At 35.9% G+C, this 19681-nt stretch overlaps 1 protein-coding gene across 1 annotated transcript in view; it reads left to right on the top strand.

The window, feature by feature from the left end:
- Window positions 1-19681, top strand: part of ZSWIM5 (zinc finger SWIM-type containing 5) — a 240203-nt gene that overhangs the window by 208716 nt on the left and 11806 nt on the right. The window contains exons 8-11 of the mRNA XM_027059344.2: window positions 88-225; window positions 1648-1908; window positions 2112-2247; window positions 3309-3466. Of these exons, the coding sequence (XP_026915145.1) occupies window positions 88-225; window positions 1648-1908; window positions 2112-2247; window positions 3309-3466 (693 nt within the window). The remainder of the gene's footprint in view (window positions 1-87; window positions 226-1647; window positions 1909-2111; window positions 2248-3308; window positions 3467-19681) is intronic.

The raw sequence follows: 19681 nt of genomic DNA, 5'->3' as shown, positions 1-19681 counted from the left end.
TGAAAGAGACTAATGAGGAGACCCAGGCAGGGACAGAGAGCAGTGTGTCTCCATCACTTTCTAAAATTTGGGTCTGCTTATTTCCAGAACTGTTACAGAGAGGAACCACAACCATCACAAACCTGGAAGGTTGGGTGGGCCACCCACTGGATCCCATTGGCTGCCTGTTTCTCACTTTGACTGAGGCCTGCCGTTTGAATGATGATGGCTATCTGGAAGTGTCAGGTACAGGGGTCAGCCTGAGGAGAGCTGGAACTGCCCTTGGTAGCCCTCTCCTCCCTGCCAGACTCTATTCTACATTTCATGCAGCCTTTTTTCTCTTATCCAAATTGGACCTGCCCTGACGGGTTGCCTTGGCCTTCCTTTCTTTGCCACCTTCCTTTCCCACTCTGTAGACTAGCCCTGTCCTATTCTCCCATTTTACCTTGCCAGCCTTCCTTTGTTCCCCTCACTTCTATACTATAAATGCCTAAAGAGTGTGATCCAAAGGGAATAAGAAGAGTGAGAGGGATTTCAGGAGGCTGAGGCCGAGGCCAAGCCTCAGAGCAGTCTTGAAGTGGAAAAGAACTTCCAACAAGAAGAGTGTGCGTAACCCTTGCGATTTCATAGTACTCATATTTCCTTTTAACTTTTTCCCTCATGATGGTTATATACCAATTTTACCAATGAGAACTAGAAGGAAAGGAACTTAGCAGTCTCAAAGTAGCAAGGACCAGAGACAGAATTGGTTCTTCTTTCCTTTATGCCATCACTATATTATATACATACGTCTGTTATAGTATTTAGCTCACTGCATTACAGTTTGTTTACAGGTGATTATCGTACTAGACTTTAGCTTCTTGAAAGCAGAAATTATGACTTACTTATCTTTGTGATCCCAGCACTTAGTGCAATACGACTCATTTAATAGTTTTCCATAAATACTTACCAGATGAGTGGAGGGATAAAGAAAAGGAACCAAGACTCTAAACCTGTGTAAGACTTTAAACCTGTGCTCTTTTTCTGAAACTTTGAACCTAGAAGTAGAACATATTAAGTAATAATAGCATACAAGTTGTCAATGTTACAAAAGTAATAGTTTAACTGGATGGATTTGGATTTCTCTGGGTAAAGATACAAGGGGTGGCCCAAGCTAGAGCTGCCCTTATCTTCCCTCTAATTCCATGAAAGGAAATCATAGTCTTTGGTCTGTTTCATCTACATAATGACATTTACATCTTGAAAACCTGAGATTGTACTTGGGATTTATTCACCACTGATATACACTTAGCTCCTTCCATATGCTATGCCCTGGAGATGCATAGGGCAATGAGTTAAAGTCTCTTCTCTTTAAGATGCTTGCACTGTCCTGAAAGAGACAGATACAAAACCAGATAATCATGGTATTACATAATGTGTTAACAATTAATATAAGATCTTCTTCTTCCCCAACTCGTCTAGCCACTTCACATACTGGGAAGGAGTTGGGAATCTTTGTGGCTCTGTATAAGCTTTTTTCAGTATATTTTCCTTACTGCTCTGGGGTTCTGATTCAGCTTCCCAGTGCTATCTGATGACTTAACTGTCACTATTCCAGAGTGGGAGGGAGAGAGGAGCAGAAAAATCCACAGAGCTGACCTAAAGAATCTGGTCCCCTGTTGCCCTCAGATATGAATGAAAGCAGACCCCCTGTGTACCAGCATGTACCTATGGCTACAGGCTGCCCAAACAGCCATGAATCCTACCTGTCATTGGCCCTGGAAGTTGCTCTGATGGGGATGGGTCAACAGAGGGTGATGCCTGAAGGCCTCTACGCACAGGACAAGGTGTGCCGTAATGAGGAGCAGCTCCTAAGTCGACTTCAGGAGCTACAGCTGGACGATGAGCTAGTGCAAACACTGCAGAAACAATGTATCTTACTACTGGAAGGTAAGTAGAGAGGAGTTTTATCACAGTGTCTTAGGCCCATGATTCTGGGTTCCCCTCCAACAGAGCACTGCACAGAAATATTTTTTTACATGAAAGTGTAGTGAAAGTTCCCATGGCCAGCAAACATGTGCAAGACCCTAGTCCAGGTGGACAAATTAGAAGCATACAGATAAATAACTGGCTGTCTTATCTTCTTCCTGCAGGGGGCCCCTTCAGTGGTTTAGGAGAAGTCATTCACCGAGAGAGTGTTCCCATGCATACCTTTGCCAAGTATTTGTTCTCAGCTCTACTGCCTCATGATCCAGACCTGTCCTATAAATTAGCCTTACGTGCCATGAGGTAGGTAGCCCTTTCCCAGTCCAGTTGCCTCCATCAAAGCAGAAGTCTCTATTGCGCTTTGTATATCTCGCTTTCTTCTCTTACCCTCTGTCTATTCTGTTGGACCTAACAATATTGCACCAAGCCCACCCAAAAATGGCTCAAGGATTTTCATATGATGTAGGGTTCCTATTTGGAATGCCTTGCTAGTGACCCATTTGGCTACCTGTACTCTTGGTGGGTTGTCCGAGGAAGCCCCTGATTTTTTAATAGATAGGGAGCACCCAAGACCTGAGTATCTTTGTTCTGATTCTGAGGCCCATTAGGCAGACTGAGAAGAAGTTGAAGCCCTTCCATAGCTCAAATGAATTATGGTTCCCAGGCATAGGTCACCAGATACATCTGAAGGAAGTAAAAGTAAGTTTCTACACCGAGACTTTAGAACAGTGAGCTATGGGTATCTCATTTTCAAACTAGAACAGGATCCTTGGATTAGGCAGGGGGACCTCTAGGATGCAGCAGACCATACAGAAGAATTTTATTTAGATAAGAGGGCTGTGACAGCTCTTCACTTGAACCAGAAAAGGACTGCTGAGGATTCCTTGGCATATATTTCTTATACTTTATAAAATAATTTTAGGGCTTTTGAACTGCTTTTCAAATCCATTTGCAGTAAGGAGTATTCAGCTTGAGTTCTTCTTGTACCCAGACACTCACCTCATTTACAGTATAGTACTCTGAAGTTTTAAAGCCTTTTTTTAAGTTTATTTATTTATTTTGAGATGGGGGAGGGGGGAATGGGGAGTGGCAGAGAGAGAGAGAGAATCCCAAGCAGGCTCCACACTGTCAGTGCAGAGCCCAATGTGGGGCTCAAACTCACGAACCATGAGACCATGACCTGTGTCAAAGTTGGATGCTTAACCAACTGAGCCACCCAAGTGCCCCTAAGTTTTAAAACCTTTAAAACTCATAGTTAACCCTTTCCTGCCCAGTTCCTCCCCAGCGAAGAACAAATTTCTCTAAGGTAGCTCAGAACAGTAAGGGTCTGGATGGTGGCTGATGACTCTCCCTGGGTCTTCTAGGTTACCTGTTCTAGAAAGCTCAACTTCTACAGGAGACACTTCTCACCCTCACCATATGGTGTCTGTGGTGCCCAGCCGTTATCCTCGCTGGTTCACGCTTGGACACTTGGAATCACAGCAGTGTGAACTGGCCTCCACCATGCTGACCGCTGCCAAAGGTGAGCATAGATAGACTTTAGGCTCCAACACCCCCATTATGCTGGCCCAGTCATGGCCTATCAGGAGCTTGGTCTGCAGTCTCCTGAAGAAGAAAAGCTATTCTTGACTACTTAGAGTGACTACTCAAGTGATATACTTGACAACTTAGAATAGATGGCTACTTTGATTGCTGCCATTAGAATGAGCGCCTGGGTCCAAGCCAGAGTTTTGCCTTTGTTACTAACTGTGGGATGCTGAGTACATAGTATGAAATCATCTTCAAGATAACTTCTAAGTCTAACCTTCTGTATGATAGTCACTTCACCTTTGCAATCCTTAGGTTCAAAGTCTATAAAATGGGGGTCATTGTCAGTGATCCTGTCAGCCTTTTGGGGCCTTTGGAAGATCCAGTAAAGTCATGACTAAGATAGTGCTATAAATCTCTTTATAGTTATGAGAGTTTGTGATATTTCCAGGGCTCCTTGTCAGAAGATAGGCAGCCCAGAGTAACTCTCAAGTTTTTAAGCTCACATACCTCCCTGTTATCTAGGTAGGTTTAATTACAAAGAAGATGAAAATAAGCCCCTGAGAAGCTATAATGAAATACTAACTAGCATGGGTTGTGAGTATTTTTCTGATAACAGGAAACTATGGCTATTTTAAAGCATTTTTAAAAAAATAACTGTATCTTGTTGCCCCCCAAAATACATACTTATTATGGAAAAGGTAAAAGATACAGATAAATCAATATGTAAATGAGCAATACACCAATACAAAAACTGAACAAAGGATATGATCAGACAGTTGTAGAAAAGATACAAGTAACTTTTAAACAATTAAAATCCTTGTCCCCCCTTGAGAAATATGAATTAGAATTACCCTGACATAATATTTTCACTCTTATAGGCAAAAATCAATAAATTTGATAATAGACATCTCTGTGGGGGTGGGAATGGCAGTGGTATGGCATAGAATGTCAGATTCCAAGCAGGATAGAATGACTACAGATCCAAAATGTTCAATTAATCTCAAGCACAAGAAACACAGAGAAAACTATACCAAGGCACACTATAATCAAATTGCTTAAAACCAGTATTTAAAGAGAAAGTCTTATTTAAAAGTAACTAGAGAAAAAAGACATTATGTACAAAAGATAAACATGAGAGCATGTTTCTCACTAGAAGCAGTGTAAACTAGAAGAAAGTGGAGAAAATTCTTTAAAGTAATTTTAAAGAATTCTAGATCAGTGAAAATATCTTTCAGAAACAAAGGTGAAATAAAAAACTTCTCAGACAACCTCAATTGAATTAAAAATCAACAATAAAAAGATATGTGGAAAATCCACCAAATTTGGAGAAATTAAATCACACACTTCCATATAACTCACTGGACAAAGGGGATAAAAAACAAAAAAATTTGAAAATGTTTAAACTGAATGAAAATTAAAAGAACAGCGTATCAAAATTTTTGGAATATAGCTAAAGCTTTACTTAGAAGGAAGTTTTTGACACCAAATGCCTGTACCTAAAAAGAAGAAAGTTTTCAAATCAGTGATCTCAGCTTCCACCTTAACCAGAAACTAGAAAAAGGAGGTACCACCTCACACCTGTCAGAATGGCTAAAATTAACAACTTAGGAAACAACAGATGTTGGTGAGGATGCGGAGAAAGGGGAACCCCTTTGCATTGTTGGTAGGAATGCAAACTGGTGCAGCCATTCTGGAAAACCGTATGGAGGTTTCTCAAAAAATTAAAAGTAGAACTACCCTATGACCCAGCAGTTGTACTACTAGGTATACAAAAGGATACAAAAATGCTGATTCAAATGGGCACATGCACCCCAATGTTATTAGCAGCACTATCAACAATACCCAAATTATGGAATGAGCCCAATGTCCATTGACTGATGAATGGGTAAAGAAGGTACACACACACACACTTACACACACACACACACACACACAGGAATATTACTTGGTGATGAAAAAGAATGAAATCTTGCCATTTGCAACAACGTGGATGGAACTAGAGGATATTATGCTAAGCAAAAGACAGATATCATATGATTTCACTCATACATGGCATTTAAGAAACTCAACAGAACATAGGGGAAGGGAAGGAAAAAGAAGATAAAAATAGGAAGGTAAACCCTGAGAGACTCTTAAATACAGAGAACAAACTGAGGGCTGCTGGAGGAGAGGTGGCAGGGGAAGGATTAAATAAGTGACGGGCATTAAGAAGGGCAGTTTTTGGGATGAGCACTGGGTGTCACATGTAAGAGATGAATCACTGGGTTCTACTCCTGAAGCCCAGACTACACTGTATGTTAACTAACTTGAATTTAAATTTAAAAAAAAGATCAAATGAAACTCAAAGTAAGCAGAAGAAAGGAAATAATAAAGATCAGAGCCTAAATCAATAAATAGAATATAGAAAAACAGTACATAAAATTAATGAAACCAAACACTGTTTGTTTGAAAAGAAAAAATAAAATTGAAATCTCTGTCCAGACTGATCAAGTCAAAAAGAAGATAAAAATCACCAATCCCAAGATTGAGAAAGGTGACATCAAAACAAACTCTAAAGACAAAAAATAATAATAAAAGAATATTATGAAGAATTTTATGTCAATAAAACAAACAACATAAATGGATTAATTCCTTGAAAGATATAAACTACCAAAGCTCATTCAAGAATAAATAAAAATGAACTAGGCATACCCCAAAAGAATTAAAAGCGTGGACTCAGACAGATACTTGTATATCACTGTTCATAGCAACATTATTCACAATAACAAAAAGTTGGAAATATGTATCAAACAGATGAATAAACAAAATATGACATATACACTCTTTGGAATATTAATTTAGTTGTAAAAAGGAATGAAATCCTGATACATACTAAGTAAAATAAACCAGACACAAAAGGAGAAATATTGTATGATTCTATTTATGTGAGGTACCTAGAATAGCCACAGCAAAGAAACATCAGTGGATGCTAAACTAGTGGGCATTTTATTAGCAATGGGATATTTGTGTGGTATCAAAGCATCTCTCCACAAAATACTTATCAATCATAAAGGTAAAAAGTGTAATTCTGCCATTGAGTAACCTTGCAGACATCACTTGAGTAAAGTGGCCACAGTTAATATCATAAATTCAAAGAGGCAGAAAGCAAAATAGAGTAGAAATTCATAGAGACAGAAAGTAGAATACAGAGCTTGGGGAAATTAGTTATTATTTAATGAATATAGAGTTTCTATTTGAAATGATGAAAAAGTTCTGGAAATGTATAGTGGTGATAGTTACACAACATTGTGAATGGACTTGATGTCATTGAATTGTACCCTTAAATGGTTAGAATGGTAAAATTTATGTTACATATATTTTATCACAATAAAAATAAATAATATATAGAAATGAATTTCAAAAAAGTTGAATTTGTAGTTAAAAACCTTTCCACAAAGAAAAATCCAGGCCTAGTTGGCTTCACTTCTACCAAACATTTAAGGAAAACATAGCAATTCTATACAAACTCTTCCAGAAAATTGAAGAGGAAGAAATATTTCCCACCTCAGTCTATGAAGCCAACATTACTCTGATACCAAAACCAGTCAAAAATCATTATAAGAAAAGAAAACTACAGGGGCTCCTGGTGGCTCAGTCGGTTAAGCATCCGACTTCGGCTCAGGTCATGATCTCATGGTCTGTGAGTTTGAGCCCCGCATCAGGCTCTGTGCTGATAGCTCAGAGCCTGGAGCCTGCTTCGAGTTCTGTGTCTCCCTCTCTCTCTCTCTCTCTGCCCCTCCCCTGCTCACGCTCGGTCTCTCAAAAATGAATAAATGTTAGAAAGCTACAGACTAATATCCTTATGAGTATAGGTGCAAAATTTTTAATAAAAATGTTAACAGATTGAATCCAATAATATATTGTAAAAAGATAAAACATCATGACAAAGTAGGGTTTATCCCAGGAATGTAAGTTTAGTTTAACATTCAATAAGCAATCACTGTGATTTACCATAATAATAGAGTAAAAAAGAAAACACCTGGGTTATTTCATCATCTTAATAATACAGAAAAAGTGGGGCACCTAGGTGGTTCAGTCAGTTAAGCTTGACTCTTGATTTTGGCTCAGGTCGTGATTTTACAGTTCATGAGTTCGAGCCTTGTGTCAGGCTCAGCACTTACAGCGCAGAGCCTGCTTGGGATTCTGTCTTTCCGTCTTTGCCCTGCCCTGCTCTCTTCATGTGTGCTCTCTCTCACTCTCTCTCAAAAAATAAATAAACTTTAAAAAACTACAGAAAAAGCATTTAATAAAATCTAGTACTAATCCCTAATAAGAACAGTAAAAACTCCCAACAAACTAGGAAAAGAAGTAAACTTTCTCAACACGATAAAGGATATGATAAAGGGTATCTAATATACAGCTACCCTTAAACTTAATGGTAAAAGATAGAATCCTTTCTTCCTAACATCAGGAACAAGGTAACGATGTTTGCCTTCAGCTCTTCATTCAACATCATACCAGTGGTTCTAACCAATGCAGTTAGACAGTACAAAGAAATAAAAGGTAGCCTCATTAGAAAGGAAGAAGTAAGAGTGCCTGGCTAGCTCATTTGGTGGAGCATGAGACTCTTGATCTCAGGGTTGTGGGCTCAAGCCCCAAATTGGATGTAGAGGTTACTTGAAAATAAAATCTTAAAAAAAAAAAAAAAAGGAATAAGTAAAACTATCTTTATTCTCAGATGATATGCTCATCTATGTAGAAAATCCTATGAAATCTACAAGTAGCTATTAAAATTAATAATGAGTTTAGCAAGGTTGCAGGATACAAGATCAGTATACAAAAATCAATATACCAGCAATGAACAATCAGAAATTGAAATTTTAAAATTATTGTAATAGTATCAAGAAGGTATGAAATACTTTAGAATAAATTTAACAAAAGATTCAAGGCCTATATGATGAAAATCATAACACACTGTTGAGAGAAATGAAAGAAGACCTAAATAAATTGAAAGATATCTTGCACTTATGAATTAGAAAACTCAATATTGTTGAATGTTGATTTTCTACAAATTGATGTATAGACTCAGTGCAATTCCAATCAAAATCTCAACAGGCTTTGGAATAGAAATTGATTATCTGGGGGCGCCTGGGTGGCTCAGTTGGTTAAGCGTCCGACTTCGGCTCAGGTCATGATCTCACAGTCCGTGAGTTCGAGCCCCGCGTCGGGCTCTGTGCTGACAGCTCAGAGCCTGGAGCCTGTTTCAGATTCTGTGTCTCCCTCTCTCTCTGCCCCTCCCCTATTCATGCTCTGTCTCTCTCTGTCTCAAAAATAAATAAACGTTAAAAAAAATTAAAAAAAAAAAGAAATTGATTATCTGATTCTAACATTTGTATGAAAATGCAAAGGACCTACAGTAGCCAAAAACATCTTTGCAAAAGACAAACAAAAGTGGTAAGACTAACACTACCCAATTTCAAGACATATTATAAAGCTATAGTATCCAGTAAGGATTATTGGGGTAAGATAGACAAACAAATCAATGAAAAAGAAAGTCCCAAGTATACTTATATGTATGTGGTCAGTTTATTTCAATAAAGGGCAAAGTCAATTCTGTTGAGAAAAAGATGGTCTTTTCAACAAATGTTACAACATACACAAAAATTAATTTATGAGGGATTGAGGACCTAGATGTAAAAGCTAGAACTATAAAACTTTTAAAAGAAAACATTAGAGAAATCATTTTCATTTTATATTAAGCAAAGATTTTGTAGATACAACATTAAAAGTACAATCCAGGGGCACCTGGGTGGCTCAGTCAGTTAAGCGTCCAACTTCGGCTTAGGTCATGATCTCGTGGTTCATGAGTTCAAGCCCCGCATCGGGCTCTGTGCTAACAGCTCAAGGTCTGGAGCCTGCTTCAGATTCTGTGTCTCCCTCTCTCTCTGCCCCTCCCATGCTCATGCTCTGTCTCTCTCTGTCTCCAAAATAAATACACATTAAAAAAAATTTTTTAAGTACAATCTGTAAAAGAAAAAATTGATAAATTGTCTTACCAAAATTAAGAACTTTTGCTTTATGAAGTCTCTGTTGAGAATGAAAAGCAACAGATTGAAAGAAATATTTGCAAACCACATATCTCATAAACGACTTGCATCCAGAATATGTAAAGAAGTCTCAAAACTCAATAAGAAAATGAACAACCTATTTTTTAAAAATGAGCAAAGCTATGAAGAGACATTTCACCAAAAAAGATATTCTGATGGAAAAATGTTCCATATCATTAGTCCCTAGGGAAATACAATAGAATCACGATAAGAAAATGGCTAAAGTTAAAAAACAACAACAACAACAAAAAACTATAGCAAGGACTGGCAAGGACATGGAGCAAGTGGAGCTTTCATACACCATAGGCAGAACATAAGTGGCAAGACCACTTTGAGAAACCATTTTACAACTTCTTAAAAAGTTGAATAGACATGATTCAGCCATTGCACTCCTAGATAACACCCAAAAGAAAGGGAAGTATGTATCTATAAAAAATCTTCAGCATGAATGTTCACACCAGCTTTGTTTTTAATACCAGCAACTGGAAACAATCCAAATATCTATCCATATGTGAAGGGATAAACAAACTGTGATATAACCATACAGTGGAATACTACTCAATAATGAAAAGGAACAAACTATTGATATATGCTACAATGTGAATGAATCTCAAAATAATTATTGCTAAGTGAAAGAAGCCAGACCAAAGGAAAAGCCGTATATTGTATTATTCTGCTTATATAAAATTCTAGAAAATGCACACTATAGTGACAGAAAGAAGATCAGCAGTCTCCTGGGAATGGGAGCTGGGGCAAGCTATGATGGAAGGGGAAGAAGGGATTACCAGAGGTCACAAGGAAACTTTGGAAATGATGTATGTGTTCATTGTCTTGATTGTGGTGATAGTTTCTTGGAGGTATACATATGTCAAAATTTATCAAATTTTACATTTTCAAATATACACTGATTATTGTATGTCAGTTATACCTCAGTTTTAAAGCTGTACATAAATGTATAGATAAGTAATGATGGCAACTGATTATAACTCATTGAATAAAATAGATATCCATGAGTTTTATATGGTATAAACAAATAAATGAAAAGAGTGGAATGCCAACTGGTGATTGTGGAAGGAATGATGAAATGAGAATATAACATTTGGGAAAAAAAGAATATACCATTTGGCAACCATATAATACTTAGTTCAGCCTAGAAACATCAATGGATAATAAAACTAGTGGGTTAACATTTGATAAGGGATATTTACATAGTCTCAAATTATCTTTCCACAAAATACTTGTCAATCACAAAGGGAAAATGTGTAACTTTACATTAGAGAAATTTGGCAGACATCACTTTAATCAAATGATCACAGTTAATACCATCAGAAATGGGTCAAGTCATATTTATATATATCACCTGTAAGGAAGCTATAAGAACTTGAGGAAACATCAGGCATACCCAGAAAGAAGGACATACTTAACAAAATAACTGGTCTAATCTACAAAGTGTCAAGATCATAAATGTCAAGGGAAGATTAAGGAGTTTTCCCAAAATGACAAAGACTAAAGAGACATGACAAATATGATCTTGTATGAAATCTGTTTGTTATAAAGTACTTAATTGAAACAATTGGTGAAACTTGAATAGGATCTGGTAGATGGTAGTACTATATCAATATTAATTTCCTTATTTTGACGGTTGTATTATGGGTATGTAGAAAATTGTCCTTCTTTGCCAGAAGTATAGACTACAGTGTTCAGGAGTGATGGGCTGTCAAGTCACATACTTTTGAATGCTTCAAGGGTAAGAAAAGATTTCTCTGTACTATTCTTGGAACATTTCTGTAATTTTGAAATTATTTCAAAATAAAAGAAAACATTTTGATAAAACATTGTGTTTGCAAAGATGTGGAGTGGGAGTATAGATTGGTAACCCTTTGTGAAGGGCAATTTGGCATATCTATGAAAATTATAGTGCACATATCCTTTGACCCAGCAATTTCGTTTCCAAGATTTTATCTTACAAATATATTTGTACAAATGTGAAATGATGTTTGTACTAGGTTTTTCAGTCCAACATTGTTTATGATTGCAAAATATTTGAAACATTCTAAGTATTCATCAATAGGAGACTGATTAAATATATCCAAAATCTCTTATGTGGAATTCCAAAATCTGAAAAGCCTTGTACATCCAAACTTTTTTTGTTAAGTTCCACAGCAAAACCTGACCCCAACTGACATTAGGCATTGGTCTCATCACTCTTAGTCATATACATCTTTGCTGTTCACTAATACTGTGTTGCCTTCTTTGTTTATGTTGTTGTTGTTTTGTCCGTTTGAGTTTAATTGTCCTATAAAAATGTCCAGAAAATTGAAGATGAGAATAAGAAAAAATGGAAGCATCTATCATTTTTAGTAGCACAGAAAATAGAGTTAGTGTAGAAACTTGATCCAGGTATGTCTGTAAGGCATCTTACTAAAGAATAGGGTGTGGCAATTAACATGACATGACTTGAAAAAAAAAATAGAAAAAGTATTGAAGTTTTACCAGAACAACAATGACCAGAACTAATGAAGAATAGAATATTTTTCAGAGGGCAAAAAATGAAGATGTTGACATGAGCATGATTGAATAGTTTCAACAATGAAGCAGTGTGACTATGCCACTGAATGATTTTTGGTCATGAAACAAGCTAGAATATGCCATGAAGGACTGAACATATTTAAGGTGAGTATAAAATACCAGAATTGATTGCAGAAAGTTAAGAAGCATCATGGTATAAAATATCTGAATATCTATGATGAAGAAGCTTCTACTTACCATGAAGTAGATGAAAGTTATATTGACAAATTTGTTAAGATCATTTTTAATGAAAATCTTAGTCCTAAACATGTATGCAGTGCTGATATTCTTTTTAAAAAATAAATAAATAACAATGATTAATGAGCAAACAAGAGATTTTAAGGACTTTAAACACAGATTGAAAGTTCTGGGATGTGCCAATGCAGGGGACAGGTAAAGTTAGAAAAAGCCAACATCCAGGATGTTTCAGAAGTTGTTCACAATTTCATTGTTAGTGTGTAAACAAAAAAGAATAAGTAATCGAAGAGATATTTTCTAACTGACCTAATAATCTTTACCAATTATATGAACTCATTGCACACAAACAGGAATGGAAGAAAACCATATTGATTATACTATTCCTGGAACACCGTTCCACACATACCCCTCCTAAACTTCTTGTGACCAAGAAATTTTACTCCTAGTGAAGAGCAAATGTAATATTTATTTTTTAATTTTTATACTCTATACTTGGCAGCAGCTAACGTCTAATACTTCCTTAAAAAGTTATTGTGGAAGCTTGATCAGGCCTACCTTAACGATGCCATTTACACAGTTGCTGGTGGTTGGAATGATTGATAAATATTTGGCAGACACTTTGGCTTACAATAACGTTTGAAAATAAACCTGTAGATAAAGACTTTGAAGGATTTTGTCACTACTGAAAAGATATATAGTCTTACTACTTATGCTAAAATTTTATTGACTAAAAGTCTAAATAAGTCAGAGCCTTGCTACTCAAAAGTGTGGTCAGTGGACAAGTAGCGTCAACATTGCTTGTAAGCTTGTTAAAAATACAAATTCCCAGATCCACTGAATCAGAATCTCTGTGAGTGTAGCCCAAGAATCTATATGTTAAACAAATTCTCAAGATGACTTTTATGTGCACTAAGGTTGTAAAGCGCTGAAGTAGAGCAATCTCATATTAAAAAAATACTGAATATGTTATGTACCTGTTGTACATTCCTTGCAAGATAGAAAAATTGCTAAAATGGTGTAACCCAAATAAGCATGAGACTAGTATTGATGACTATGGTGAAATATAACAGATGGAAAAAATCTCCATAGACAATATGGGGGAAATGTATGAGCACTTAATTGGTCTTGAATAACGTGTGTTTATCAGTGAAGAGTTATGGCTCTTGCTTAATTGAAGACACTGCTTATCTAGAAAACCATATTAATGAGTTATGTTACCCTAGAACTACACATTTTTAAAGGTCATCTATTTTAGTTGTAAAGAATCCCATTCCTGCCCCATCATTAAATATTCAGTTCTAATAGCAAACCTGATGAAACCTTTTATCCAATATCCTCAAGAAACCAGATGTAGCAAATACTCTCTGCATATGTATGTAGAGATATTTAGCTTGGTTTTATGTTTATTGAATGTTTTCTTAGAAATAAAGAGTACCAAGTATTTATGGTCTATATCACCCTATTTCATTTCTGTATTGATAAATTACAATACTGATTTTGCTCTTCATCCCAACTAGTGTGAATATTTATTCATTCCCTGCACAAATAGTAATGTGTTTAATTATGGGATCTTGCTCCAAGCCCACTGTAAAAATTATGTATAATGTATGCATAAATTATATCTCTGTAACTTAAAAAAAATCTGAATTCCAAAACACATTCAAAACCCAAGGATTTTGAATAAGGAGTCGTGGATCTGTACATCCATAAATGGAATACTATGCAGCCATTTAAAGGAAAAGAAGCTCTTTATGTACTGGTATGGAAGAATCTCCAAGATATGCTGATGTGGGGGGGTATAACATGCAAATATGTATATACTAGCCTACTCTTTAAGGTTTTTGTTGTTGTCGTTGTTCTTCTTGTTGTTATTTTTAAGGAGACGAACTACATAATGTATTTCCTTATTAACCATAGAATATCCTGTTATGTAATCCAAAAATTGATATTATTGGTTGCATATAAGTTAGAAGTGGGTGAATGAGAGTCAGGGGTGAGGGAGAGAAAGAACTTTTAATTATTAACCTTTTTGTATCTTTTCAATATTGAACCATGTGAATATTTCCAAAATTTTAAATTATAAATGTAATTGAAACTGCTTAAATTGAAATGCAAAGAGAAAAAAATGAATGGTGGGGAGGTACCTAGTACAGAATATCTGAGAACTGTGGGACAATTAGAAAATATACCTAACATGTACATCATGGGAATACCAGAAGGAGAAGAAAGGAGCAGAAGAAATATTTGAAGTAATAATGGCTGAGAATTTTCCAAAATTAGTGACAGATACTAGAATGCAGCTCAAAGAAAACCAAGAAATATGAACACCAAAATATTTTCTCCTAAACATATATTCAAACTGCAGAATACCAAAGACAGAGAAATTTTTAAAGAAACCATACAACAAAACCAGACCTTACCTATTGAGAAACAAGGATAAAAATTACATCACTTTCACAAACCATGCAAGCAAGAGAGAGTGAAGTGAATATGTAAAATGTTGAAAGAATAATCACCAACCTAGAATTCGGTATCCAAATAAATTACCCTCCAATAGTAGAGGAGAAATACTTTCTTAGACAAACTGAGGGAATTTGCTGCCAATAGATCTGCTTTGCAAGAAGTCCTTCAGAGAAAAGGAAAAATATATAAATGTGAAACTCAGATCTACATAAAGAAAGGAAGAGTGTTAGAGAAGGAATAAATGAAGGTAAAATAAAACCTTTTTTTTTAATTCTTAAATGAATTAATAGATAACTGCTTGTTTAAAATAATAGCAGGGGTGCCTGGCTGCCTCAGTAGTAGAACATGTAACTCTTGATCTCAGGATTATAAGTTCGAGCCCCACATTGGGTATAGAGATTTAAAAATAAATATTTTTAAAAATTTTAAAATAATACTAGCAATGTATAGTAGCAATATATTGGGTGATTATAGCTTAAAGATAAGTGAAATGAATGACAGCAATGAAATTACAGAAGGAAAGGAAAAATTGAGAATACTGTTATAAGGCACCTTATGAAGTGGTATAGTTATTTGAAAATGAACTTAGACTCATTGTAAACATATACTGCAACTCTAAGGTAAACACTAAAATAACCTTCAAAGGAAGTATAATTAACAAGAGAGAAAAGAAAATGAAATTATAAAATAATGCTCACTGTAAGCCAGAGATGGCCAAAAATATGGGGAAGATTTTTTTTAAAAGAAACAAAGAACAAGTGTAATAAAAAGTTACAAATATGGTAGATGTTAATCCAACTATATCAGTAATCACTTTAAATGTTAATGGTCTAAATATGCCAATCAAAAGGCAGAGACTGACAGAGCACATTTGAAACAAAAACACCAAAGCCTAATTATATGTGGTCTACAAGAAACCCAGTTTAAATATAAAGATACAGATGGAGTAAAAGTAAAGGGATACACCAATGACCTAAATATAAGAGCTAAAGCCATAAACTTCATAGAAGAAAATGTAGGGATAAATCTTTATGACCTTGACTTGTCAATGGATTCTTAGATATGACACCAATAGCATGAACAACAAAAGAAAAAGTAAATTGGACCTTATCAAAATTAAAAACTTTGGGGGGTGCCTGGCCTGCTTGGTCAGTGGAGCATGTTACTCTTGATCTTGGGGTTGTAAGTTCAAGCCCCATATTGTGTATAGAGATTACTTAAAACTAAAATCTTCTTTAAAAACTTAAAAGCTTTTGGGGCATCTAGGTGGCTCAGTCAGTTAAGTGTCTGACTTTGGCTCGGGTCATGATCTCACAGCTTGTGAGTTCGAGTCCTGCATCGGGCTCTGTGTTGACAACTCAGAGCCTGGAGCCTGCTTCAGATTTTGTGACCTTCTCTTGCTTGGTATCCCTCTCTCACTCTGTCCCTACCCTGTTCATGCTTTCTGTCTGTCTCTGTCTCTCTCTCTTTCTCTCAAGAATAAACATTAAAAAAATTTTTTTTAACTTAAAAGCTTTTGTTCATCCAAGAATATTGTTAAGAAAGTAAAAAGACACCCTATAGGATGGAATATTTGTAAAACATATATCTGAAAGGGCTTAATATACAAATATATAAAGAACTACAACTCAACAACAAAAAAACAACCAATCCAATTTAAAAATGGGCAAAAGACTTGAAAAGACATTTCTCCAAAGAACATATATAAATAATAAACTCATGAAAAGATACTCAACATCATTAATCATTAGTCATTAGGGAAATGCAAATCAAAACCACCATGAGATACTACCTCACACCCATTAGAATGGCTATTATAAAAAATAATAAAGTTGGCAAGGATGTGGAGAAATTGGAATGTTGTATATTGCTGGTGGGAATGTAAAATGGGACAGCTGCTGTGGAAAATAGTTTGATTGTTCTTGAAATTTTTATTTTTTATTTTTTTTAATATAAGCTCTATACCCAATGTAGGGCCCAAACTCACAATCCCAAGATCAAGAGTCACATGCCATGAGCTGGCCATGACCCCTGTTCCTAAAAATTTTAAATAGAAGTACAATATAACCCAGCTATTCCACTCCTAGGTATATAACCAGAAGAATAGAAAAGAGGAACAGGGCACCTGGGTGGCTCAGCTGGTTAAGCATCTGACTCTTGATTTCAGCTCAGGTCATGATCTCACAGTTCAGTTCGTAGGATCAAACCCTGCATTGTGCTGTGCTGACAGTGTGGAGCCTGTTTGGGATTCTCTCTCTGCCTCTCTCTGCCCCTCCCTGCTCACTCTCTCTTTCTCAAAATAAACATTAAAAAAGAAAGAAAAGAAGGAAGGAAGGAAAAAGGAACTCAGATACAGAACATCAGTGTTCATTGTGGCATTATTCATAATAGCCAAAAGTTGGAAACAACCCAGTGTCTGTCAACATATGAATAAACAAACAAAATGTGGTATATACATAGAATGGAATATTATTAAGTCATAAAGAGAAATGACATTCTGATACATGCTACAACCTGGGGGAACCTTGAAGACATGCTAAGTGAAATAATCCAGATACAAAAGGATAAATATTGTATGATTACATTTATATGAAATATCTATAATAGGCAAATTAATAAAGACAGAAAGTAAATTCAAGGCTACCAGGACCTGAGGGGAGAGGCAATGTAAATTATTGTTTAGCAGGTACAGAGCCTCTGTTTGGGGTGATTTAAAAGTTTATAAGTAGTGATAATATTTACACAACATTTTGAATGTAATTAGCATATATATACATATATATGTGTGTGTGTGTATATATATACATATACATATGTGTGTGTGTGTGTGTGTGTATATATATGATAGATAGATAAATAGATGAATGAACTGATAAAGAATCAGTGCTAGAACAAGCAAATAGACCCTGAGTACAGACACTGAACAGCACTGGGCTTCATTTTTTTTCCCAGTACTTAAATGACTTTAGGCAGTCATTTAACTTCTCTATGACTGAGCTTATATGTTTTACCTTTCCAAATATTTTCTACTAAAAACAGAGGCCAGGACTTTAAAACAAAACAAAAAAAAAAAAACAAAAAAAAAAACAAGGAGGTGTTATCAACACTCTGGCCCTCACTTTCCACACCCTGTAGCCTCACTGCCAGACTAGTTGCACTGAAAGCAGGAAGAGTCTGGAAAAGGTACTCTTCCAGGAAAGCATACATAGTAGAAATACTAAAAATAGTTCTAAAACAAATAAAAATATTTCTTAAAAACAGATTTCTTCAACAACAAAATACAGAGAAAGGTCTACCATGCTAACACAAATCAAAAGAAAGCTGAAGTGCCTATATAAATTTTAGACAAAACAGGCTTCAAAACATGAAAATTACAGGGATAAAGAGAGGCATTCCACAGTTACAAAAGGGGCCAGTTCTCCAAGAAGACATAATAATCCTTAATATATATGTACTTAGTAACAGAACATCAAAATACATGAGGCAAAAACTGATAGAACGAGAAGAAATAAACAAATCCACTATTATAGTTGGAGAACTCAACATATTTCTATCAGCAGTTGACAAATCCAGTAGGCAGAAAATCAGTAAGGATATACTTGAGCTGAATAGCAATATCAATGAACTGGATCCAATTAACATTTATAGAATACTTCATCAGACAACAACAAAATGCACATTCTTCTCAAGCTCACATGGAACATTCACCAAGATAGACCACTTTCTGTACCGTAAAACACACCAAAATAATTTAATAAAAGAAATCATACAAAATATATTCTCAGACAACAGGGGAATTAAACTAGAAATCAATAACAGAAGGATAACTGGAAAATCCCAGAATACATAGAGATTAAACAACACACCTCTAAGTTGCACATAGGTCAAAAAAAATGTCGAGGAATTTTTTAATATTTTGAACTAAATGAAAGTTAAAATACAAATGATCGAAATGTGTGAGATGCAGCAAAAGCAGTGCTTGGAGGGAAATTTATAGCATTAAAATGCATATGTTAGAAAAGAAAAAAAATTCAAAGGCAACAGCTACTGAAGGCTCTGCCCAATTTTTTTGCTTGTTTATTTATTTTGAGAGAGAACAAGCACAAGCAGGGGAGGGGCAGAGATGGAGAGAGAATCCCAAACAGGCTTTGTGCTGCTTGTTCCCATGAACTGTGAGATCATGACCTGAGCCAAAATCAAGAGTTAGTGGCCTAAACAACTGAGCCACCAGGCACCCCAGAAAAGAAAGAGAATTTAAAATCAATAATCCATGACCTTACCCTCTCAGAATGGTTATTATCAGAAAACAAGACATAACAAGTACTGGCAAGGATGTGCAGAAAAAGGTACCCTCATGCAGTATTGGTAGAAATGCAGATTGGTACAGCTACTTTGGAAGACAGTATGGAGCTTTCTCAAAAATTTAAAGTAGAGGGGCACCTAGTTGGCTCAGTCGGTTAAGCATCCAACTTCAGCTCAGGTCATGACCTTGCAGTCCATGGGTTCGGGCCCTGAGTCGGGATCTGTGCTGACAGCTCAGATTCTTGAGCCTTCTTCAGATTCTATGTCTCCCTCTCTCTCTGCCCCTCTCCCGCCTGCACCCTGCCTCTCATAAATCATAAACATTAAAAAAAATTTTTTTAATTTTAAAATAGAACTACCATATGTGGTCCAGCAGTCCCACTTCCAAGTATATATATCCAAAGGAAATGGAATCACTCTTAAAGAGTTATCTGCACCCCTGTATTTACTACATTGCAGCATTATTCACAATAGCCACGATTTGGAAAAAACCTAAGTGTCCACCAATGGATAAATAGATAAAGAATGTATAGTAATACACACACACACACACACACACACACACACACACACAGGAATATTATTCAGCC

Source organism: Acinonyx jubatus, chromosome C1 (assembly GCF_027475565.1).
Source record: "Acinonyx jubatus isolate Ajub_Pintada_27869175 chromosome C1, VMU_Ajub_asm_v1.0, whole genome shotgun sequence".
In the NCBI taxonomy this organism is placed as follows: Eukaryota; Metazoa; Chordata; class Mammalia; order Carnivora; family Felidae; genus Acinonyx; species Acinonyx jubatus.
Note: the sequence above shows the minus strand (reverse complement) of the source record. Positions and strands in the feature narration are given on the sequence as shown.